Source organism: Coturnix japonica, chromosome 1 (genome assembly GCF_054131305.1).
Source record: "Coturnix japonica strain WE chromosome 1, WE-NBRP24, whole genome shotgun sequence".
Lineage (NCBI taxonomy): Eukaryota > Metazoa > Chordata > Aves > Galliformes > Phasianidae > Coturnix > Coturnix japonica.
Window position 1 is genome coordinate 49,961,295 of NC_140663.1, and position 24,832 is coordinate 49,986,126.

At 43.0% G+C, this 24,832-nt stretch overlaps 2 protein-coding genes across 2 annotated transcripts; both read right to left on the minus strand.

Moving 5' to 3' along the window:
* Positions 1 to 1,766: 1,766 nt before the first annotated feature.
* On the minus strand, positions 1,767 to 11,506 carry RTCB (RNA 2',3'-cyclic phosphate and 5'-OH ligase). The gene is made up of 12 exons (XM_015863722.3): positions 11,323 to 11,506; positions 11,150 to 11,228; positions 10,877 to 10,944; positions 9,558 to 9,657; positions 8,659 to 8,815; positions 8,306 to 8,462; positions 7,080 to 7,239; positions 6,450 to 6,625; positions 5,363 to 5,551; positions 4,772 to 4,882; positions 3,895 to 4,014; positions 1,767 to 2,848 (listed from the first exon to the last, which is right to left on the minus strand). Exons 1-12 carry the CDS (start codon positions 11,413 to 11,415, stop codon positions 2,741 to 2,743), a joined length of 1,518 nt encoding a protein of 505 aa, XP_015719208.1. The 5' UTR covers positions 11,416 to 11,506; the 3' UTR covers positions 1,767 to 2,740.
* A 298-nt stretch (positions 11,507 to 11,804) lies between these two features.
* On the minus strand, positions 11,805 to 23,695 carry BPIFC (BPI fold containing family C). The gene is made up of 16 exons (XM_015863737.3): positions 23,537 to 23,695; positions 22,038 to 22,164; positions 21,675 to 21,786; positions 20,942 to 21,070; positions 20,128 to 20,283; positions 19,368 to 19,431; positions 18,676 to 18,736; positions 17,792 to 17,880; positions 17,122 to 17,295; positions 16,378 to 16,431; positions 15,412 to 15,582; positions 14,887 to 14,954; positions 13,831 to 13,873; positions 13,201 to 13,264; positions 12,017 to 12,093; positions 11,805 to 11,915 (listed from the first exon to the last, which is right to left on the minus strand). Exons 2-16 carry the CDS (start codon positions 22,141 to 22,143, stop codon positions 11,874 to 11,876), a joined length of 1,410 nt encoding a protein of 469 aa, XP_015719223.2. The 5' UTR covers positions 22,144 to 22,164; positions 23,537 to 23,695; the 3' UTR covers positions 11,805 to 11,873.
* Between the last annotated feature and the right edge of the window lie 1,137 nt (positions 23,696 to 24,832).

Sequence of the window (24,832 nt, forward strand, 5' to 3'; positions counted from 1 at the left end):
GCAGAGTGGCCTTGTGCACCCAAGTGACTACACACAGACTAAGAAAGACAGAGAGTGAAATCTTGGGACAGAAGCATGCTCAGGTGCTAGTGTTAACACAGAAGAATAGAGGCCAGGCTTTATGCAATCCCTCATTTACTCCAGGCAAGGAAGAATTCAGAGATCTGAATCCTCCATTAAAGTATCATAGAATCATTAAGACTGGAAAAGGCCTCTAAAACCATCTAGTCACACAATCAGCCCATCCCCACCATGCCCACTGATAACATCCCTCAGTGCCATATCCATACGGTTCTGGAACACCTCCAGGGATGGTGACTGCACCACCTCCCTGGGCAGCCTGTGCCACAGCTAAAGCCCCAGGTTCTTTTCCTCCATGTATATTTCCAACCAATCTGTCCCAAACCTGCAGCGCTGCATGTAGTTGTTGTGATTACGGCGCAGGACCCAGCACTTGATCTTGTTGAAGCCCATACAACTGGCCTCAGTCCATTGATCTGGCCTTTCCAGATCCCTCTGTAGAGCTTTCATATCCTCAGGCAGATTAACTCTTCCTTAGTGTTGTCTGCAAACTCAGTGAGCACTTCTCAGTGCTTCAAGGATGCCAGGAGGTTCCCACCGCCTCCTGCAGCACAAAGGACAAAGCACCTGCTGCAGGTGCCTTCAGCATCACAGCCTTTCCCTTATCTGCCCCGCCGCCACCACTCCAGGCAAAAGAGAAAAGAAAAACCTCCCAAAAGACTGTGAGGCTGTGGCAATCAGAGCCACTCAAGCAAGGACAGTGCTCAGAGCAAAGCAAATGCCAGCTCCGGGCAGGGCCTGAGTGTAATTGAAGCCTTCCCTCTGCGAGAAGGGAGCATGCTGGCACTTGCTGTGGGAGGGATATCTATGTCTGCATGCTTTGAAGGCTGGTGGGAGGGGAGAGGGGAGAAGAGGCCAGTTAAGTGTGTTTATGTTTGGGAGGAACAAAGGAGAGCAGAGAAGAGGCCCGTGCCAGAGATGTGTCAGAGATCACTTGTTCCTCCTGGGCCAGGCCACCAGCCCAGGACCACCAGGGGAGGAGGAAGCGGAGCGTGCAAGGAGCAGCATGTAAAGTGGGGAGTGCACAGAGATAGCAGAAAAACCTCCCCTAAGACTCATGGTGGTGATAAAAGTGACGCTGGTTAGATGCCAGTTTCCCAAGCAGCTGGTATGGGAGCAAACACTGCACAAGTCTGCACCTTGATGAGGTGATGAGACTCGTTCAGTCACAGAATAACCCAAAGTAGTCTTCTGTCTGCTGCACTAACGGTGCAGGAACAGCACCTGCACAAAGCTCTGAGTGCAGCATTAGCAGCGGGGTTCCTGGCAAAGGAGGAAGCTGTACAGCCCATGTTGCGTAGCACTGCTCTGCAAGCAGACTGCAGGAAGGTGCTGTCACCAGAAATGATACCTGCCACCTCCTAGAGGCAGAAGTAGCACTGCTTTGGCAAGACCATTTATAAGTTAAGCCCCAGGGGCCAGCAAACTTTCTGCAGCAGGTCATCGTACTGAATCAACTGAATGACTGAACCAACTAGTTAGGCACTGCCTTTTTCTCCTGCTGCCCTCTTGTGTCTGTATACAGGCTTACAGGTTTCCTCTTCTGTCCTGCAAAAATACCTGCCACCAGCACATTTCTTTGCAAGGTCCATCAGCTGAAGTCACCAAATGTCCTGGGTTCCATGCTGATATATACACTTAGAAATGGACAACAGCCACAGAATAAACATGACACAGACACACTGTAGTGTCCATCTTCCCATTTTATTTATAATATTCAATATGATCTAGTGGGGATAGTCAGCTCCCACTCCAGTTTTATTTAAAGAAATATCATCAGCTGAAAGCAGTCTTATCCTACTGGGCCCAACACTGCAGCCGGATTCATTTCAATCAGTCACTGGACACGGTGAACAACACCATCCAACCCAACTATCACATGCTAAGGACTTTTCAAAATATTGGATTAGTACATTTCCAACTTGCAAAGTTGCAACTTTTATTAGGCAAACAAAGTCTTTCTAAATAACCTGCCAATTTCTACCAGCATTTACACAATACTGCAGACACCTGCTTAGGCACAGCCAAGCACATCGGGTGCTGTGATACGTGTTAGAGGGTGGGGGGAGAGGAGAAGACTGCGCCTCAAGCCCAGTTAGTCCCTCTCAACCTAAATGGGAGACCACTCCCAACTCCGTATTTTTTACCCAACTGCCAGAAAACATGCAACGATACAGATATCTGCAAACAGAGGGACCTCTCCCTGCCCAGAGGTGCTATACCCTGCCTGTCAGGGTACTTCTGTACACGGAAAGAGCTCCAGGCACTCAGGTGCAGAAATGGGAGGTCTGGTTTGTATGTCACCTTTGCTGATGGCGGTGGTCTTACAGCACAGTAATTAGTGATAACTCAGCAAAGTCAGAAGTTCTGCCTTTGGAACAACCAGCCAAATTGGGGGAGAAACTGCATAGAAAACAAAACAAGAGTGATTTCTTTACTGTTTCCATAAGAAACAAACACCATATAACAAGGAGGTGGAACTATTATTTATGCCTAGATGTGGTTAAAAATAGGGGCATCCTCAACTGCTGTGTTTCCATAACAGTGATGTAGTATCTGAGTAGATGATGGAGTCCAAAGGTATGGAAAGATGATGATTTTGCAGAAGTTTTGCAGAAGGCCTGAAGATGTTGGTGGGTTTCTGCTGCCTCGTCAGTTCCTAGCCTTTTATAACAGCAATAGGTCTCAACTTAATGGCTTTCTTGCTGATGCCAGCTGCATGGCAGGTATTAACAACATCCGTCACATTCTTATAAGACTCTGGTGCCTGGAGGGAAAAGAGAGAAAAAGCAAACATTGTAAACAGCGCAGTCACAGGTAGCTGGATACAGGCTTTGGATATCCCTTCCTTTCTTCACAAAATCTGAATCATATGCACTGAGGTTGTAAAAGGTAAAGATATTCAAAATCTAGACATTTCAGACATGCAAAATCTAAGGTATATTCAGTTTTACAATTAAACTTTTACCACGTTCCAGATAAGGTACTGGCTGTTTTGGTTCAGTTTTCCTCATGCTCTCAGATAATGCAATACCCAGCAGTCAGTAATTCTGGAACTAAGCATTTGACAGGAAGTCATTCCAACTTCCTCCTTCCAGACAGCCTTTTGGATTTATCTTCACTGCCTCTCAGTGACAAGAAACAAGGCTGAGCTCTTGAGCTCCTCCTCAGCATTTTATTAGGAAACCACCCTTGAATGGAGATTATTATAAGATCAGCAGGTTTGTACAGCACTAACACCCATAAAAGCACAGTTATAAATGACTGATATGCTTGCACAAATTAAGCTGTGTTTACAAGAGACATGTTAATCATAACTGAAGTCCTAACAATCAAAGTTCTCTAGCCAAAGTTCTCCTCTTCTTGAGCAAAAAGAGGATTTTGTTTTAAAAGGCAGACCCCTCTCATACACTGCTATGAATCTACATAACTACAGCATACGCTAAATGCAAAACTGGGAGAACATCATTTAGAAGGAAGAGAACCCATAAACGGTAACAACTTCAGTGATGGTCCCATAAAGATTTTTCAGCACAGATGGTTACTACCTCTATTGTCAGGCAGGAGAAGAGGGAAAAAAAAACCACACTCCTTGAACCTGCCAAATAATCTACTTATGTCAGGACTTTGGGGACAGAGAAAACTTCATATTATTTTCCAGAAAAGTAGGTAAGTCTATCAGAAATTGCAGAAGCTGTATATATATTCAAGTAGGGACTACTCAGCACTGTCAAGAACCATGTGACAGAGGGTCATTCAGCCAAGGAGCAAGATTCTCTTCTCCCCTCTCAGCTAACAAAGTATTAAACTCACTTCTTCCATGACCAGTTTGGGAGAAGCAACACGGATGGCAATGCCCATGTCAGCCAGCTTGTCCAGTACATCCTGGAAGTCCAAGTTACGTCGAGATTTGGCTCGAGACAGTGCACGGCCCTAGAAAGTAGATTAGTTAGTTCTGTATTTTTTTGTGGTAGTTTGGAAAAACAGCACTCTATTCTTACTACATGAAAAAGAAATCAACAGATATGCACAAGAAAACTATATGTAATAACATCTGGTGCTATATCCAACATATAATCTCTAGTCATTACATATCAGCCAATAGAATAGCTGATGACACAGACCAGAGTAAGCCATAAAATGGGAAATGAATTTAGATTTCAGATGACAAGCTTCTGCATAATCACACATCTGGTACTATGGCTAGGAAAGTTCTGTATGTAAAACACAGTAGCCTTTTTGCCCACACCATGTCAGACAGTGCTCATGATTCTGAGTTTTACTGGAAACTTCCTTTTCCTCAGTCATCCTTGTCTCACGACATAAAATAAAAGGGAGAAAATATCTCCTTCCAACAACTGAGGAGTTTTGTATGAACAGCCTCAACATCATGAATTCTTGCTAGCTCAGATATCAGGATTTTGAAGGAGGAGATCATTCCCAATACATCTGTATTAACTGTTGCTTCATATAAAGGAGCACCCCCTACATTTTCTGTAGGAGTAGTAAAAAACACTCAATAAGAGACAAAGAGGACTTCCAGCCTGCGATCCTCCTGGGCTTGAACTACAGTGGTAAGGACACCTGTATTACCAACAAACAAATCAGACACCAAATGGCCCTTTAAACAACCTTGTTCACTGGATGAAATTCCCATTCAAACATCTTCCTGAAATGCTTTTCCACTTACAGCTCCATGGCAAGTAGTTCCAAACGTCTCAGTCATGCCTTGCTCTGTGCCAGTAAGGACATAACTACACGTGCCCATAGTCCCACCAATCAGAACAGGCTGTCCAGTCAGCTGTGGATACAAACAAGTCTTAATCCACCAAGGAAAAGCCTAAACAAATGTTTCTTAATAAACATCTGAGAGGAACTACACCTCCAAAAAAAAAAAAAAAAAGCTAGATTTACATTCCCTTAGAGCACTGCCTTCCTCAGATACCTGGTATCAAGGATTCTGGATACCAAAATGCACTGAAAGATGTACACCAGTATATCAAAAAGGCTTAGGTCCAACAGACAGACAAGGCAAATGACTGCAGCCTGCCATAATTATAAAACTTTAATGATCTATCAGCCACTGCAGTTGTGGAGTGCAAGACTGAGCTTAATATCCCAAAGATCATATACACACACAAGCAGAATTTTGCCATTCCATAAGGTTTCCAGGGCTATTCACTCAGAAAAGAAACTCTCAAAGTTTAGATCTCTTTTAAATACCCTAGAATTATCTGATTCATCCCAAAATTCTCTTCTGTTCTCCTACAGCTAAACTTACTTGATAATCAACAGCAATAAGAGGATGGTGAGGAGGGAAGGCTCTGGTTGATCCTTTTCTGTGCACCAGCAAAGTCCGTTCCTTCCCATCCACTACGTGTTGCTCCACTTTGGCAATGTTGTGAGACACATCGTAGATAACGTGCATATCCAGGTCATCTGGGGTTGTGTTGAAGACTTTGGCAAAAGCCTAAAATGAGAACAAACCACAACATGGAATACAAGAGGTGAACTGCAGTGTACACACAGAAGCTAAACAATACTTCTAGAAATAAAAGCAACAGATTTGCTTGAAAATGTTTCTTACTGGTAAGTCAGTGACCTAAACACTTGGTATGGCAGGTAAGAATCCTTGGTCAAATTCAGCCATGATTAAACTAAGTACAACAGTGTCGAGCATGACAGAAATGGACTGTCTGGACTCATCTGCCCATCAACAGTTTTAACATTAGAATTCAATCTATTATCAGCCAGACAAATTCTGGCAACTCAGAAAAAGATGGTTTTGGTAGGTTAAAAGGACAGTCTTCTTGCAAACTCTTCTTCCAGTTTGAGGCATTTTAGAAAACACTGTTTAAATGGCTTCTCAGTGATGCTGAGAAGTTTTACCAGATCTAGTACCAGATCTGGAGGTTGGTGGCCCTGCCTATGATGGTGGGTTGGAGCGTGTTGATCCTTGGGTCCCCTTCCAACCCAAGCTATTCTACGGTTCTGATTTACACAGGCTGCTTTGATTACAGTTCTGTGCAAGCTGCTTTTTCTAGACAGACTTAAGAAGCACAAAATTGAAAGTCACATATTAGGAAAAATTTCTTCTCTGAAAGAGTGATCAGGTGCTGGTACAGGCTGCCCAGAGAGGTGGCTGAGTCACCATCCCTGGAGGTGTTCAAGAAACACTTAGATGTTGTACCAAGGGCCATGGTTCAGTGAGGAAATACTGGTGACAGGTGGACAGTTGGACTGGATAAAAACCTTGACAGTTTTTTCCAACCTCAGTGATTCTATGATGCAGCACTGTGCATGTGTATGCCTAGAATAAAGCATGATGCGTACCACAATATTTACATCAGAGGCAACTCTGCTCATACCTGTCTTGTTAGAAAAGTCATAGAAGAGCGGTTGACCCACGCATAGTTTCCAGCAGCTGCCATTCCCTTCAAGTAATCCTGTCCCTCCACAGAGGCAATCCTGGCACACGCTAGCTGCCGATCATTCACTATGATTTTGTCCCGTTTCATAGCTTTCTCCATAGCCACCAATGCATCTAGGAAATAAGCAGATTTCTACGTGACTTCTTCGCTTTGTTTCAGTCTATGGGATTAACACAAGTGTCCACAATTTATATTCTAAAACTGAACGCATCTGCCCAGCGGTCAGACCTACAGCTTCCCCTCGAACAGTAGAGTAATTTTGTGGCAGAATATTGTTGTTTGCAAACAGCATTCCCTGACTATTTTTAGAAAGAACAGTCTGAGGTTCAGCAGGTCTGACGTGAACCAGAAAGAATTCTCTGCTTAGACAAATGCAGTTCAGCCTGTTGATACATGGTATTTGGGGAAAGGGAGAACATAGGGAGACAACCCCTGCCAAGGTAACTCAGAATAGACTGACAATTACACCATAAGAAAAGCTTTATGGTGTTGGCGTTTACAAGCCAGTGGTAAGAACATGCTGACCAGTTTGCTTTACTCCAGGTACCCATGCCAGTCAGACCATACCTGTGGCAACTTGGTGGCCCAAACCTCTGCTGCCGCTATGGATCATGACGCAAACCTGTCCTTTGTGGTCGATGCCCATCTTCCTGGCAGCATATTCATTGTAAATGTCATCCACAACCTGGATCTCAGCATAATGATTTCCTGCTCCCAGGGTCCCCAGCTGCCAATCACAACACGAAGATCAGACAGTGTTTAGTAAGGCAGCCATGGGAACATGGGCAAAAAGGCAAATTGCTACAAAGGTTTTAGTTTTAGAAGTTCTTCCAGGGAAAACAAACAAATGTAAACTAAAAGGAAGCAGAACACAGTAGCATTATTGTAGCCATCTTTGTTCAGATTCATAACAAATTCTACTGCTTGAACAAGACCAGGATTAAACAAAAGGACAAGAATCTACAGTCTGTGCAGCCACTTTTTTTTTGCAACTTACTTAGGTCTAGTCAAAAGACAGGGAAAGTAGAGTATTGAGAATCCATCCTGTTTGTAGAGACAAGGCAGACATTGCCTTACACTTATTTCTAACCCCATGAAGAAGCTAGAATATCCTATTAACTACATTATTAAACCTTTTCAGCAGATTAAAGCAAGATGTTCCATTTCTAAGACCCATTTTTTTTCTGACTTAGTAACAGGTGATTACTTATTTGATAGGTAGAAATGAGAAAATTGAGGACCTAAAATCATTTTCAGGTTAAAATCTTGTAATGTATTGCAGCACAATTCATAACACTCAAATCATATAAAATCAAGTTTCAGTAATCAGAGCATTATTACAGCTATCTCAAAAGCATTTCACTCAGAGCAATGACATACTACACATAGAAACCCTTGAACTGTAATTCAGAGTTCTGAGTTAGTCACATTTATTGTAGTATTTTTCCTTCCCTTCTATTAACTCGCTATACAAACAAGGAGAAAAGTTACAGAACAGCTTGTCTCTCAACAATATGACATCTGGACAGGGACATGCCAGCAAACACGAATCCCAGTTACTGAGTGTTAACTGGTGAAAACCTGATGGCCCCAGGTACTTTGGGTATGCCCAACATTTATCATGTTTCCCTGTGTTCAAACTCTGCCAAGAATTCATCAGAAATAGCACCACTGTCTCACCTTTTCACCTGCTAAGAACAAAGTTTCAAGGAAAGGCAAAGTCAGGAAACCACCCACTATCTTTCACTTTGAACCCTGGGAGCACTCAAAACCTTCTTGAAACACAGCTTTACCTGAGGCAGCCCCCTCTTCTTTGCTCTCGAAGAGACTTTATTGGGATCAGCCTGCAGCATTCTTCCATACTCCTCACAGTGTTCCTTGTCCTCTGCCCAGGCATAGCCTTCCCGGAGAGACCAGTCTACACCCATCTCTAGAGCCTCTTCCAAATCCCTGCAATTAGGAAACACATACATGCATGTTATTCTTGGAAATACTCAAAACTCAACTAGGTATGGTCCTAAGACACCCAATGGCTCTCCTCCTGGAGAAGCACATATGCAGAAAGGCTAAGCCTCCCGCCCTTGAATCTTCCATAAAAATGAGAGATGACCACTGCAGTGACGTGCACACAAAGTTGTTCTCTTACTTGGCGTTCATGGGGATGACACCCTTTGAACCGACACCAACAGGAATATGGTCAAACATAGCCTGGGCAAGCTGCTCCTTCACAGGCTGCACATCACTTTCATCCAAATTTGTTCGCAGTAAGCGGACACCGCAGTTGATGTCAAATCCGACACCACCTGTATCAGTGTAAGAAGAGCCATACGGTTAATAGTGCGCTGATGGTGAGTGTTTGCCAAACATTAGGATAATAAAAATGAGATTAACATTAATCTTAAATCAACATCTTTGCTAACAGGGAGCACGTACCAAATGATGTGATCTTACATCTTCTAAGAAAATATTGGGAACTGTATTAAGTTTCATTTTAATAGATTTACAAGAAGCCATAGATTTCAAGAGTCCCCTGGGAACACATGATTTGAGTACAGCAAGGCCTAAAACATTAATCTCAGATACAACCACAAAAGCACCTGTAGACCATCAGTTACTGCAGACCAAGTTGTACATTAAAAAGTCAGAAATATAGGAAGGTTACGTTTTTAACAATATAGAAATGTTCTTAAAAAGGGGCTTCAAATCTTGCTCAAAGAAAAGAGTCAATTCTTTATCAACGTGGTGAAACCCAAGTCCAAAGTCTCGTGCTCTCCCTTCAAGACTGAGGGATGCAAGCCCAAGCCAATAACATAATGGTAATTTTTTCTGTACTGTTCAAATGCTTACAGAATAACCACTCACTTCATGAAGAATAAAGGTCCTGAGCATAGAAATTTAAGTGTCTTTTAACTCTGTGTAATCCAGATATCTTTTGTCTTTATTCTGCATATAAAGTACCGTAAAGATCTGCCATTTTGCCATGTATTTTTAAGCCAACACAGACCTTCTTCAGTGCAGACTAAGTCAATCTTGAAGTAATCTCACCTGGTGACACCACTGCTTCTGGATCATTCATATCAAAGGCTGCCATGTTGCCAATGGCAAAGCCATAGCCAGAGTGGACATCTGGCAGGCCTATGGATCTCTGAAAGAAAACAGGAAATTTCAAAGTTCTGCAAACTTTGTACTGCACTAAGAGTCATCTTGGTTATGCTCTGCCTTGTGTTAGAGGTTGTCACATATACAGACCAATACACCAGATAGAGAAAGGATGTTCTGATGGAGCAGACATCTGAATTCAGGTATCTAAACTCTTACAGTTTATAGGAGAGACCATCAAAGAAAGCAGAGAGCAGCTCATCTCACCCTGAAGCAAGATTGAGGCTAGTCAGCTGAGTAGCCCCTCCTGAGACTGACCCAGGAGGGACAAAAAAAAACCACCCAAGCGTAGGAAAGGCGATGGCAAACTGAAATGTAGCTTATCCCTGAACTAAAGAGCCTTTGCACTGACATCTTTGTAGGCAATAACTTGCACAGAGCAGAGACATAAGACTGAAGACGAGTCTGTCCCTGTTACGTGCCATCAGCAATACTTAAATGCTGCAAATTTAATGAAGAAGGAAGTCAGTGCAATGGAATAAGACCATACAACAGTCAGCACTTTCCTTTCTTAGCTATGTCAATGCTGGCCTAAAACTGCGTGCTCTAGGCAGAAAAAAATCATTCTTTCAATACAACAAGATAAATTAGGAGCTGAGTCAATTCATAACAGTTACTTTTAATTGAACCTATCACATTACTGCCAATTAAAGAGTGCATCTACACAACTCTTCAGATTGTGACGCTGCAAATAGGACTCAAAACATTCTATCTGTTTTCTGAAACCCACTGAACGTGTTAACCTGCTGCTATACATGAAGAGGAGAACAGTTTTTCAGGGCTTATATGCTTCTTTCCCCTCCCCTTACAATCAACAAGAAATCTTATTAAAAAGAGTGAAAAGGTGAGGGCAGCAACAGTAACACAAATAACAGCATCACCTCCTGCTCCCTCCTCTCTTCTTCATGCACTGCAGGTCAGCAGAGAGGATTAAAAAACAACACAGTGGAAAAACAGTGGCTAAAGCAACTGGAATAGCATAAAGCAAAGCCAACAAGGCTTCACATTGAAAGGCAGTCCATGAAATAAGTGGATACTCCCCTTTCTGACAGTTTCACAGCCTGTCCTTGCAAACACTCCGATCCAGCTTCCCAACACACCAACTGTGCTAGAGAGCTCTCTGATCCAAACACCTTCTCGCAGCAGTATTCCCATCATCAATGACAAGCAGGAACACAAAGCAACTTTCCAGAGCAATTACTCACATGAACAATTCCAGGCAGTGCAGCCACATTCCCAATCTGTTTCATAGCAGGCAAAAATCCACCCGCACCTTCAAACCAAACGAAGACAAAACATGCCAGTAATCAGATGGCAATCACAAGGAGATACTTTCTGAAGGGGCTGCTCAAAATACCAGCTCACCAGGCTGAGGGAGCCGGGCTGGTTTGGCCTGGACAAGAGAAAGCTGTAGGGAAAGCACCGCGCTGCCGGCCCAGCCCAGCCCTCATCGCGCGGGCCCCGCTCCCCGGACTCACCTCCCCCACGGCAGGCGTTGCGCAGCTCCTCGAACATCAGCTTCTCCAGCGGGTCGTTCACGTAGAAAACACCCTCCACCTGCAGGGACAGCGGTCAGAGAGCCCGGCAACCTGCCTTCCTTCTCTCCCCCCACCCCGTCCCCAGCCCTCAGACCCCCCCCTCCCCCACGCACGTGCATGTTGGGCACGAAGCCCTTCTTGATCCGCCAGCAGTTCTTGTCGATCTTGTCCAGGTACTGCAGCTCATCGTTGTAGCTGCGGCTCATGGTGACTCCGCTCGCCTCGATCCCCACAGCCGGCACCGACCGACAGCGACACGCGACGGCGGCCGCCGCGGGCCACGACACCTCAGCGGATGGGGACGGCAGCCGCCGAGGGACAAACCTCCTCCGCCCGCCCGCGCCCCCTGGCGGAGCGGCCGGGCCTTCCTCAGCTTCCTCAGCTCAGATGAGGGGAGGGCAGCGCTGTGTGCGACAAGCCGGGACGCTGGGGATGCGGAGAAGCACGGGCCGTGCTGCCACACTCTCCCTCCGAGCGCCGTTCTCCTCCTCAGCTTGGGCAGGCCCTAACCTGGCCTATGCATAGAGCTGTACTCACAACGTACTTCTTGTGAGAGGCGGCGGCACCTTTCAGGAAGCGCAAGAGACACAAGCAGTGTGTAGGCAAGGCTTTATTTCAACAGTCCCGTTATTTGAGCTTCACGCTTAGCAGTTATTCTTCTCCTTCAGTGTTTGTAGTGAGCATCGGTAGAAATCAACACGTATCCCTGTGGGGAGAACAGTCACAGAAATGCTCCTCCTGCTGCTGGAAAAACAAACACCCACAAAAAACCCCAAACCATTTTCCATAAGAATGTTAAAATCTCACCTGTGCGATCGTGATGTGAGGTCTTGTCAAGGTAACATTGGCCAAATTGGGAAGAGGAAATCCTCTGGATAGTTTAGCTTAGGGAAAAGACAAACAGGATGATTTAGGGCTGCGTTAGAAAGATAATAAATGTCTGCTCTTCAGTGACCTCCTGTTTATTCAGCAATTAGAACTCTACCAATCTGTCTTCCTGTTCTACTGCTTACTGGATGATGGTGACGTTCCAGCTGAGTTAACAGGAACCTGTAACTTCAGCAGAAAGTCAAAAGTTCCTAGAATCACCCACTCTGCTGGAAGCGTTTAGCTGATTTTTAGAAGAACAAAATCATAGAATTGAATGAATTGTTTGAAGTACCTTTAAAGGACATCTAGTCTAACTCCCCTGCAACAAATAGGGACACCTACAGCTAGAGCAGGGTGCTAAGAGCCCCACCAACCTGACCTTGGGTATCTCCAAGGATCTGGAGTCAATGTGTTCCAGTGCTTCACTACCTTGCTTCACTTCGCTGCTATAACTATGATTGCATTTTTCTTATATCTCCCCTCTTTTAGTTTGAAACCATTCCTCCTTGTCAGACTCTCCTAAAGAGTCTGTCTCATTCCTTCTTACAGCTTCTTTTTAGATACTGGAAGGCCACTCTCATGTCTCCCTGGACCCTTCTTTTCTCCAGGCTGAACAGCCCTGGCTCTCTCAACCCGTCCTCACAGGAAAGGTGTTCCATCCCTTGGATGGGCCATTTTTGTGGCCCTCCTCTGGATGTGTTCCATGTCTCTCCTGAACTGAGGACTCCACATCTGGGCGCAGTACTCCAGGTGAGGTCTCACCAATGCAGAGCAGAGGGATAGGATCCTCTCCCTTGCCCTGCTGGCCATGCTGCTTTGGATGCAGCCTGGAACACAGTTGGCTTTCTGGGCTGTGAGGGCACATTGCTTGCTCACATCCAATTGCCATGCACCAATACCTCCAAGTCCTTCTCAGCAAGGCCGTGCTCCATCCTTTCATCCCCTAGCTTGGAAGACAGCAGGGGATGCCACAACCCAGGTGCAAGACCTCACATTTAGATTTGCTGAACTTCATGAAGTTCTCCTGTGCCCACTTCTCAAGCCTGTCTGGATTTCTCTGAATAGCATCCCATCCCTCAGGTGTTTCAACCACATGATACAGGTTGGTGTTATAGCCTTACCATTGGCTGATGGAATTACTTCAGTCTGTAAAATATAAGACAGGACGTTCTCCAGAAATGAGATCTGTCACAGACAAAAAAGCTGAGTTAAGCATCATTTTCTGATAGTGACAGAATCATCATTCCCACATTCTGGGTGAGGTCTGTAGGCTTTCTTTCAGCTTTTGGCTTCCATTTAGCTCCAGAGAGTCTTAAGCTAAAGTAGCCTCTGGATCTTAAGTCTTTGATGCAGAAATGAGATGCAAAATGTAAACAGCTCACTCATACACGTGATTGCTCAGATAGCAGCACACCGCTCCACCTCCTGCTGGAGTTCAGATTGCTGCTGTGCATTCCATGGCTCTGATTTGAGACATCTCTCTAGTTACTGGTAAAGTATGATACATCAGTCAGGAAAACTTCAGAATATCTAGTTTTCACAACACTAACTTGCCCCAAAGAATAAACTTTTATTTTTTAATTATTTAGTCAACAGGAGAGAGGTGTCTGCTAGAAGACAGGAAAAGAGACATCCAGGAATGAAACCAAATTATTTAGGAATAGAGATAAATATTAGCTGCTTACACTTTAGCCTTGACATCACTGATAGTCCTGGTTTGTATTTCTTATGCGCTTTAACTATCTGCTTACCTCAAAAGAGCCAACATTGGAATGGATGAGGGAGAACTGCAGCCTTAGGGAAAGAAGTAAAATGAGATGAGTCACTAGAGAAGACAAACACATACTATTCTAGATGTACAGTCACTGCTTCAGAGCTCTAGGCATTATGAAACATCTGTAAGGAGACTTTTGAAGCAATATCTTTTGCTTGAGAAAGATGTGATTCTCTTAGGGCATAGTTAAGCATGAATGCAGAAATATCTTAGAAGGGCTGTAGGGAGGGATGTGAGCGCACTTCTTCTGTGCTGTGTTTTGGAAACCCAATCAGTATTTGATGTTACTAGGGCCAACATTAAGGATGTGCACGGTCTCAGAACATTTGCAAGGATTTTGTTACATAAGCACAATATTTTGATGTGAGCCTTTCCAGGGATGGGAAGAATAACTTTTCACAGTATGGTGCTGCTGCTGATGGCTGTAGTGCTGATGTCAATGTTTCCTATTTCAAATGCTTATACTTTTCCATACATATTCAAGTATCCAATTACTTGCATGCTTCAGATTCTTTTTTTCCTCTTAATTTTTCTGGGAAAAAAACAAAACCAGAAACAAATACTATCAATGTCGTCCTCTTTACATCCCTAACATAGCTGTGTCCTGAAAGAGTTTGCACATTCTTTTTCTTCCCAAGGAGTGCTTTGTGACATAAGGGACCCAACTCTCAGCTATGAGGTTGTGGTTTACAGGACTTTTTAATGTTCAAGCCTCTCTGCTCTGGCCTTCTGAAGTCCAGACACTGCAGTGCTTCTGTAGGGGCATCTCTCCCTATTTCAACATAGGGAAAACTGCAGGTATCAGTGTTCTTTTCTGTGTCCTGGATCCCCATGCAGATAGACTAGGAAGCGGATGTATCATAACTAGCCAGAAAGGAATGAGGGAAGCTCTCAAATTGTTCATGATCATCATAACTGCCCTGCATACCTAGCTCAGAGGAGAAAGTAAAATAGTTAGCTATATGTCAAAACTGCAGTGCTGAGATTGCTAGCATTGTTTTACAGATGGGCTCAGGCCAACCTTGTTTATTACCTGTTCAGACATAGTGAGCCAGTGAGTTTCTGGTCAAAGACATTCAGAGCAACGCTGGTGTTGGCTGCCTGCAGAAGAGAGAAACCATGGGCTTCCAGACACAGAAAAGAGAACCCTTGCCGAGAATTAGTCACAGATGCAGAAGCACCATCTTCCTGGTTGTGTATAGGAGCTATTTTGTGTATATGGGGTTTCCCCACGGTGAGGTGAAATGTGGATAACGGGATTTCACTAATCAAGGCCATTTTTAGTTAGAAGAACAAGATTCATGGGACATGGCTTATGCTTACAAAAGCCATCCCAGAGAACAAATCTTTGGTTTATCAATGACAATTTATTTGGATTCTCATTTATCTTCCCCTTCCTGTAGGTTAAAGTGGGGCCACACAACATCACCAATGACTAAAGGGAACCTGCACGTTTTAATGCTAAAAATATGGTTCTTTGCTAAAGAGAAATTTAACAGCAGGAATGAACAGGTATACTTCACCCTGAGTTAAATGTTACCTCGTTTACTGTACTTACTACATTCACTGTGAACAATGACTGATTGGTTGAGTCTGGTAGAACAGCAAACACCTCCATGGATTCCAGAATCTCTAGAGTAAAAGAATCCTGCTGCAAGCTGACGAGAGGTATTTCAGTGGCCATCAGCTTCACCATAACTGGATACGGTACATCTGAGTATTTGGCTATCTGCAGGATTCCAAGGCAAAGATCAAAAAAGTCAGAGAAATGCTCTTCTTATAAAAGAAGTTAGAATACTACATTTTCTCTTTCTCAAAGTTATCAGTTCTTTAAGATGAGGTTAAGAACAGTTGCTAACATCAAATTCTTTAATACAAGCTGGAAATATAAATTCTCAGTGGTGATAAATCACCAATCTTGGCTAAATCAGGAAAGAAATGGTAAGTTCTTTCCACCCTAGAAATATTACTTCCTCTGCATCACTTTTAGAGAAATTAAATTAAATATTAGTCTGTGAATACAGGAAAGAAACGGAACAAAATGTGACACTTAAGTAATAATAAAGGAGCTCAGAGGACATTCACTTTGAGATTAATCCATCTCATAGGACAGGTACCTGCTGCAGACTGTCCTCTGAGGAGCCTCAGACTCCCCATTGCCTAAAGAGTGCATAGGTTCACAAGTTCATTAATTAGAAAAGGAAAGTGGATATTAATGTCCATGCTCATGGCATTTTATAAAGACCACATGACAATTTCAAGCTGTAAGCTTGAAACAGTGCCCAGAGTAAAGACTGATGCACGAGATTATGGCCAAGTTTGGCAATGATAGTCATTCAGTTTACTGTGGGGATGGGAGGTGACAAGGTGCATCTGCTCTGCTGCTACCATGCATGCATATGCCCATTTCTCCAGTGCAGGAGCCCCACTGCACCTACAAAACCTTTGGGGAACACCAGTATTGAGGTGCACAACACTCACACTGGGCAGTTTTCTAACAGTTTGTGAAAGTAATGACACTCACCTCGGGGATGATACTACCAAACATCTCAGTATTTATATTTAAATATCTGCACGTCTGGGGGAAAGAATAAAGATAAAAGAAATGAGTTTACCAGGTTTGACCTTCATTCTCAGCTGTTCTTTAATGCATTGTTACTGTCATTTCAATGGATCTTTGGCTTTGTACCTTTTGTTTTCTGAAATATTCTTAAGAGACTCAATATACTTAAAGCTTATTCCCAGTAACTCATGTCAAGGTACTTCCTGGGAAAGCAAATGCTTCATACTGTCTTAGTTTGGGTGGCAATCCGTAGGTATGGGGACTTAGTGAACCTCCTGTAGACTATATAGCCAAGTTTGCCTACGCCCAAGCTATAGCTGTTGCGTTTTGTCTTATGCTTTGCTTCCATCATCCCCATAGCATTTTTTTCTCTGTAAAGACCCCTTGGGAAAAAGCCACTAAGGCAGCTAAATTGTCCAGAGTAAGTTATGTGACCATCTCTTGGCTATTCCACAGGTCTATAATAAATTTCTTTTGTGTAGCAAAGTACTTTACACAGTGGAACGAGGCATTCCTGGCCATGGACTGAGGAGTCTGTACCGGGCATAAAACAAGAACATTGCAATACCCAAGCATTTGTGCTCTACTGGCTCAGGACTTCACAGCCCAACTAGCAGTGAATCTATTGCATACTGACAGTTGACATGTCAAGGCTCCACATTGAATGACAGAGCCACTCTGAGCCCATTCTTGTGTCCTACTCACCTCCTTTTCAATGGTGATGTTGAAGGCCCCTGCTGTGTAGTAAGAAAATAAGGATGTTTGAAAGAAATACTCGGAGAAGGCAAGGTAGAGCATGGAGTCGTTTTGGTCCGGGATAGCAAAGGGAGCTGCCACATAGGGAGGGCCAGTATAATTTCCAGCTGGGTAGACTATCCCCTGAAATGCAGATTCAGAGATTTAACACAAAAAGTCAGAATCAAAACACGACTTTGAAGTGACCGCAGACTTTTTTCCCTTTGCTTAAGCTATGCATCTGTTGTATAAGTACATAGGACTTGTATTACACCCTGGAGCTCTAGTGCTTCACCTACTGAAAACATTCTACCACCTCATATGAAGGACTTAAGTACTGAATGACTTTGAAAAGCTTCACTATCTCTTTTCCCCATTTCCAAGACTTTAGATTTATAAACTGTTGCCCAGAGCCAGCCAAGGGTCTCAGTTACAAGACAGATCTTTAAAATGACTGAGGTAAAAAAATCAGCAAGTAATGCGTGCAGATGAAAGAATGCACAAGAGAAAAAGTCAGACAATCTTAAAATCACTCTTGTTATCTTTTGCAGTACCACTGACATTACTCAAAACTTGCATATCTAACACTTATTTTTCTGTTGTTTCTTGCAATCCTGACAAATAACGCTACAGCAGTTACCTTTAAGTCCATGTCAATGTGTGGTCTGAATACTTCCAAGCTGTTTAAGGAGTAGTCAATTTCAGCCAAATCATCAATCCGCACTGGGACTGTACATGTGGTAAATAAGGCAAAAGACCCAATATTATACAACCACAGAGTGAATTTTATGTGCATTAAAACTAAATCAGCATCTGAAAGAAAATGACAAACATTCCAAAGGGTAGGGAAAAACAACCTGTGACGTCCTAATACATATTCTGACCTGAGGCTTGACATTTTACTGGTAAGTTCTTCAAAGCATCATTTTAGCTTGCCTAATATTTTCCTCAGTGTGGAAAAGTGAATTTTGTTTTACCAAATGAAAAAGGAAATGCCCATAAGCTATGCTGGGCCTTCTTGTTAAACAGCATGAGGGCACCTGAAGTACTCCTGATTTGCAAATATTTCCCCAGAAAAAGGTGGGTGCCTGGTCTATTTAGGCATTTGTGTTTTACAGATTGTTTCCACCCAGCATTTTGCCTGCTTCCTGCAAATCTAAACTAAAATGGTTAACAAACTTTTTTTTTCCCCCCCTTTCTTTTCTTTTCAAAAAGATATATCTAAAAGGAACTTGTAAGCTTTCTTCTTCTGTTTTTGGGAAGTTCTAATATGCAATATTAGAATATAATACTTGCATATCTAATATGCAAGTAAGTCCTAAATTTCCAGGCAGGCTAAGAGGGCAGGCTTCAGACTGTAAGTCCTTTTATTTACCTGTGGTCTTCTAAGTTAAGGAGCAGACAGAATGTGGGGTCTGATACAGCTCCTGGAGGCTTTGCTATCCAGTTGCTGCTAAGGAAACTACAGAATTCCACTGGACAGAAGGTCAGAGACAGAAAGAAAATATATCATTGGTGACTCACCGTTCAGTGATTGGAGGTCCTTAGCTATCAACCGGATCCCAGATTTGATGTTGGGACAAGACTGCATAAAAGCATACTCAAGTTACAGCATGACTATCATGGAACTGTATGCACCTCTTACCAGTGTGCTAGCAAATCTGTCTCCTTATGTTACAATTTCAGCAGTTGTCAAAAACACCTAAGGTTGTTTTTCTTCAGCTATTGGGTGCAGGAAATGATTCAATGCACTAAAAACCCATTTCTGAAGGAACATAGCTTTACCTTCTTAGAGGCGATAGGCAGGATGTTGTCACAACTGCTCATCTCTTTGAAACCATAAGGTTTAAATAAGTCATACTATCAGATGGTGCATCACGAAATCCATGTGTCACATAGTACGTTCTACCTGCTGAGTATGAACACTACCTGACAACCAGGATGTCTGTATGTACACAGGCACAGTCCTGTTCTGCATTGGAATGGGAGAATAACTGCACATTCTGGCTCTGGTTGAACCTCACCTATTTCTGGATCAGTTAATATTAGCCACAAACTCAACATTTTATCTGGAAGTTTTTCTGTCTGGCAAAGCAATAACTGTGCGGATCAGGCCAGAACCAAACTGTAATTCTTCTAGTTCATCCTTTGTCAAGTTCCCAGTGCTGACATGTGATGTTCCTTAAACGCTCCCCTACACAATGTGAAAGGCTTACATTAGTGGCCAACCTCCTGTGAATGGGTTTCTTCAGATATTTGATAAAGAAATCATGCAGGAAGCTACAGGAAAAGAAAAAAACAAAACAAAACACAATTCATGGGTCAAGTACTACAGCCATTAACAGGAAATCCAATATCTCTGTGGAACATGACTTCAATGGTCTCAAAGTGTGATATACTTCTACACATGGGAGCTTTCTGAAATTCAAGAGCAATCAGGGAGCTACCGCAGAAAAGGAGATAATTTACCCAGTGATTAGACTGGGTTCATCATCATAAACAATAATTGCTTTATATTAGCACCATCGTGTATGTGTAAGCACAAGGCAAACTGTCTGTGCACTAAGAAATCACATTGCATGGGTTTATATCCAGAGAAATGACAGACAGCAGCCTGGTTCTTTTAAGTTTTTATAGCTTTCTGATCTGAAGTACATAAAGCATAGTACAAACATGTAGCTTCTACCTAGAGTTGAAGATCAGAGCTGTATTTGGAAAGAATTCTGTGTTGAAGAAGCACAAGGGAATCTTTGATTTGACAGAAGTTGCTGTATCTATACTCAAATGACAGTGCGCAAGTACAAGAACAGAGGTTAATCTTGGCTACTTGAGCACTAGATTAGGGCCCTGATTCTCACCTGTGTTGTTTATAGACACCCAAAAGCAATTCTAGTTGTCCTATTTTGCGAAGCTGTCTTTGTGCCACTCACTGACAATTATTTTCTCCCAGCATGTACACAGATCTCTTGCACTTACCCACTTTTTCCATTCAATTTGATGTCTGTATCACCAGGAGTTGTATGACAGCTGATTAGCGGTATTGAAGTATGACCCATTCTATCCAGGGGTGTTGAAAACATTGCAGTAACAAACACCTTGGAAATATGCACTGTGCTTCTTCCGCCGTCTTTGCTGCATGAAGTAGAAGTACATAAACAACTGAAATGCCTATTTTAGTGAACATTGAAGGCTTTCTAAGGTTTAAATGGACTCTTGCTGTTCACTGAAGATGAAGATGTTTATCTGAATACTTTTCATTGTGTTGCTCATAGAGAAAGCAAATCGTGTGTTCTACACAAGTTTCCATGCTAGGAGTTTTGAAATATGCTGAATTAGGAAAAGCAGGTAACTCACTGTTCTAAAGTAGTTTGTGTGTTGTTACAAGACATGTCCATATCAGAGGGTGACTGGATTATGTCTGTTAAAGAGCAAACCTATTTCAGGGCCTGGAGTGCCCTCCCCACTGCCGCAGTCCCAGGGGTTTGGCAGCCCATGCTCATGGGATTTTTGATCAAACTTCATAGCCTGGTTGTGAGAAAGAGCTGTGAAAAGCCTCAGTGAGGGTCTCTGTCCTTGGTCTGTGAGCTGCATTGAAGCTCATGCCTTTACTTGAACTATGTTGTAGGTAGACCTACTACCTCTCCTGTCGGTGAGGACCAGACTTACTGGGTTTCTGCTCTGAGCTGTTAAAGAGCACCTTTGGCCATGAAGAACCCACAGGACAAACTACTCTTTGCTTTCTTATATTCTTCATCAAGAAAAATCCCACAACACACAAGGCTACACGTACAACATCCAGGTCCTTATGTTCCAGTTCATATCGATGGTGAGAGAAGCATTTCTAATCACCAGTTTTACCCCGCTCCTGGGCATGAGGGAGATGGAAACGTCGGGGAATTCAACAGCAGTGACTCTTATTCTAGAGCATGAGAAAGATAAAGGTGAGAAAAACAGAAATAAAGATGAGTATTTCAAGTAACTTCAGATGTTACTTGATTTGTCCTGCTTGCACTTTTTCAGGCTACAATAACTGCCACTCCACTCTTACACTATCATTAAAGCATATTTGTTGAGTGCTGAGAAACCAACAAGGCACCCAATGAACTTAATAACACTGCAAGCTAAACACCTAAAAGTGCTATATCTATACACTGTCCTGTGTGTTTATGTATGGAGACCCCACATTTTGCAGTTTTGTCCCTTTTAGTATTTCAAAACATGCAGTATTTCTGCTTGATTTGGGCACTGTAAGGCTAGCTGCCTTAGAAGGACTTGATACCTGTAAATCTTTCTCCACTGATCATAGCAAGGGCTTAGCTGACTAAATTAGATAACTTTATCCAAACAGAAGTTAATTGAGAGTTTTTGTTTCAACTTCATCAGGCTTTGGATGTAAGCTGCACGTGTCCTACTTTAAGTGAAAATTACTGTAAAACACATCAACACTCCCATTTAATCCATGCACAGAACTAAATATAACAGTAGCATATTACCAGAACTATTTTTCTAGGATTATTACTTACCTCGAGATGTTGTAGTTGACATTACCAAGCCCAAATCTCTCATAGCCAGTCAAATCAGGGAATTGCTCCTTCTCCATATTCTTCTTCAGGATCTCCAGTCCAACCTCCTTGGCTGCAGGAAGAGAAGGACTGGTTCAGTTGCCTTTGATAGTGACAGTGGGTTTATAATTATGTGCTTCCAGGTTAGCAGATTTTAAAACACTGCCTGCTGATGGGATGGATGTGGATGAATTATTGTGCTCTTAACCCTTCCTTTGCTCCATAGCCTGTGACCAGCTCATTTCCTCCCACTGCCCTCGCTATTGAAGATGTCTGTCATATCAGGATTCAGTGCAATATCACTACGTACTTCAGCACACCTACCATACTCCAAGGCCTTCTGGGTGATCCTCACTTTGAGTCCAGGGTTGGCTTTTAGCTGCACACTGAGCAAACTTAACAGGAGGAGAGAACAGCAAATCTTCACCATCGTCTTTGTTTTTTAAAGGATCTGTTAAGAAACATTTCAAACAGTTGTACAATTGTGCTTTTCATTCCTGTTAAACAACTCTTTTGCCTGGAATAGAGTTGTATTTCTTACCCTCCACAGGATTCTTTTTGTGCCTGTTGGGAAACTATGTTGAAACAAATGGACCACTTCTACTAAATCTGTTATTTTAGTTATTCCACCATTTTTTCTTTAGTAAAGTTAAGCATCATGACCAACCTTTCTCAAAGTGGCTATTTTGGACATCCCTAAAGGTGGGTATTTTATCATGTTTTTCCCTTTTTTTTCCTGTTGTGCCTATGTATATCATTGTTGAGGTGCACCTGAGGTTTCCAGCCTTTTGTCCAAAGCACACTCTACCTAGTTTCTCCATTCACAGAGAGGGACATCAGTGTTGAAAGTACTTTATATAAACAAATTAATAATGGCAAAATAAATGTTTTCAATACTGATTTACATATTACTGGCTGTCACTTATTTCCCTTGTTTGGGGTAATCAGCAATAGACTCTATTCTTCCATTATCTCCTCTCAGAAAATGTTAAGGACGTACTTATAGCTGGGGGAAGCGATGTACAGCCCAGGACAAACAATCATTTACTATTCACAGTTTATCCTTCCTCAGTACTTTTGGGTGGGACCGGTCTTACTCAGTTACAGCCATTCAAATGTTAAGACTCTCGTTTACAACAGTCACATTTATAGTGAAGAGGGACATAGCCCACCTGTCTTTGTATGAATTGCTCTGTGGGGAATGCTTATAATCCTCCTGTGCTTACAGGCTTGATTTTCCTTAATCCCTACTACTATGCCACATTATGGACAGCTGAAAATATTAGCATATCTTTCCTAGAATTACTTTTATATAAAAAAATCCCTTTAATTACCACAGGGCCATTGCAGAGCTGGGATGAAACCATCTGTTAGGAGAAGACTGCACTCTCTCCTAACACCTGAAAAATTGTTTAGATGTTGCTCTATCTTTCACTGGCTATTTCTTCACCTATTAGAAATAATAATCTATCTCAAAACTCTGAAGAATTTCAGTCGTGATCACAATTTAAGCAAGCTGCAAAATTACAATATTACATTGGCTTAATTTTGCTGTAAAGTTTTAACTAATCCCACAGAACACCTTTGCCTTTGGTAAGACCAGTGTTTGCTTTTTAATTTTCACTGTCAGAAACTGAGAGGTAAATGGAATATATATTTCTCATGCATGACTATAACAGAATGCTGGAAGGAAATGTGTTTTCTATGCAGGTGCAGTTCTCATAATTCAAAATCCCCAAATCTTGCCAGTGTTATCTACATCTATCCCTTCCCAACAACACACTCCACAGCAAAGAACAGTCACAAAGTATTTGTTACCATACCTTTCCTCTGAGGGCTGGAAAGAGGTGTCTTGCTGTACCAGACCACAGGGTTGAGGACGCTGCAAGAAAACCCTCTGCAGCCACAGCCCTGTCTTTTAAAGGAAAGAGCTGAGAGCTTGAATACAGCCAATTGCTGCCACCTTCAGCAGTATCACACAGGGAGTGGCCTCTCAGATAACCATGCCCTGAACTATTTTGAGTGTCACAGGTTAAAACTATCACTCTAATTTAATTTAGAGACTAAGCAGAGGGCAGTGTAAACTGTAGGCACAGTTCCTCAGGCACAGGGATGCTGAGCTCACAGTGGTTGCTCCATCTGTAGCATGCTGTTTCAGCACTGGCTTTTCAGATACAAGATTCCCCAGTGGGAATATATATTTGAATATATTTCAGTAAGGCTTTTGATACTGTCCCCCATGACATTCTTATAACAAAGCTGAGGAAGTATGGGATAGATGAGTGGACGGTGAAGTGGGTTGAGAATTGGCTGACTGGCAGAGTGCAGAGGGTTGTCGTTGGCGGTGCGGTGTCTGGCTGGAGGCCTGTAACTAGCAGCGTCCCCCAGGGGTCTATGCTGGGTCCGGTCTTGTTCAACATCTTCATCAACGACCTTGATGAGGGGATAGTGACCATCCTCAGCAAGTTTGCTGATGACACGAAGTTGGGAGGATTGGCTGACACGCCTGAAGGCTGTGCTGCCATTCAGCGAGACCTGGACAGGCTGGAGAGCTGGGCAGTAAGAAACCGGATGAGGTTTAACAAAAGCAAGTGTAGAGTCTTGCACCTGGGTAGAAATAATTGCATGCACTGGTACAGGCTTGGGGAAGACCTGCTGGAGAGGAGCTCTGCTGAGAGGGACCTGGGCATCCTGGTGGACGACAGATTGACCATGAGCCAGCAGTGTGCTCTTGTAGCCAAAAAAGCCAATGACATACTGGGGTGTATTAAAAAGAGCGTGTCCAGCAGGTCGAAGGAGGTGATCCTCCCCCTCTACTCTGCCCTGGTGAGGCTTCATCTGGAATATTGTGTCCAGTTCTGGGCTCCCCAGTACAAAAAAGACAGGGATCTCTTGGAAAGAGTCCAGCAGAGGGCCACTAAGATGGTGAAGGGCCTGGAGCATCTCCCCTATGAGGAGAGACTTAGGGAACTGGGTCTGTTTAGCCTTGAAAAAAGAAGGCTGACAGGGGACTTGATCCAGGTTTATAAATACCTGAGGTGTGGGAGCCATAGTGGTGAGTCTGGTCTCTTTTCAGTAGTGCGTGGGGATAGGACTGGGGGTAATGGGATGAAAGTACA

Excerpts from the sequence above, each read along its gene's own strand:
- RTCB (XM_015863722.3), bottom strand. The coding sequence starts at position 11,415 with ATGAGCCGCAGCTACAACGATGAGCTGCAGTACCTGGACAAGATCGAC. Across the intron at positions 8,463-8,658 it reads GTCATCCCCATGAACGCCAA|GGATTTGGAAGAGGCTCTAG; the intron begins GTAAGAGAACAA and ends TCCTAATTGCAG. Across the intron at positions 4,883-5,362 it reads TTATTGCTGTTGATTATCAA|CTGACTGGACAGCCTGTTCT; the intron begins GTAAGTTTAGCT and ends TTGTATCCACAG.
- BPIFC (XM_015863737.3), bottom strand. The coding sequence starts at position 22,143 with ATGGTGAAGATTTGCTGTTCTCTCCTCCTGTTAAGTTTGCTCAGTGTG. Across the intron at positions 19,432-20,127 it reads AAATTGAATGGAAAAAGTGG|CTTCCTGCATGATTTCTTTA; the intron begins GTAAGTGCAAGA and ends CTTTTCCTGTAG. Across the intron at positions 11,916-12,016 it reads CTCACATCACGATCGCACAG|GGATACGTGTTGATTTCTAC; the intron begins GTGAGATTTTAA and ends TTCTCCCCACAG.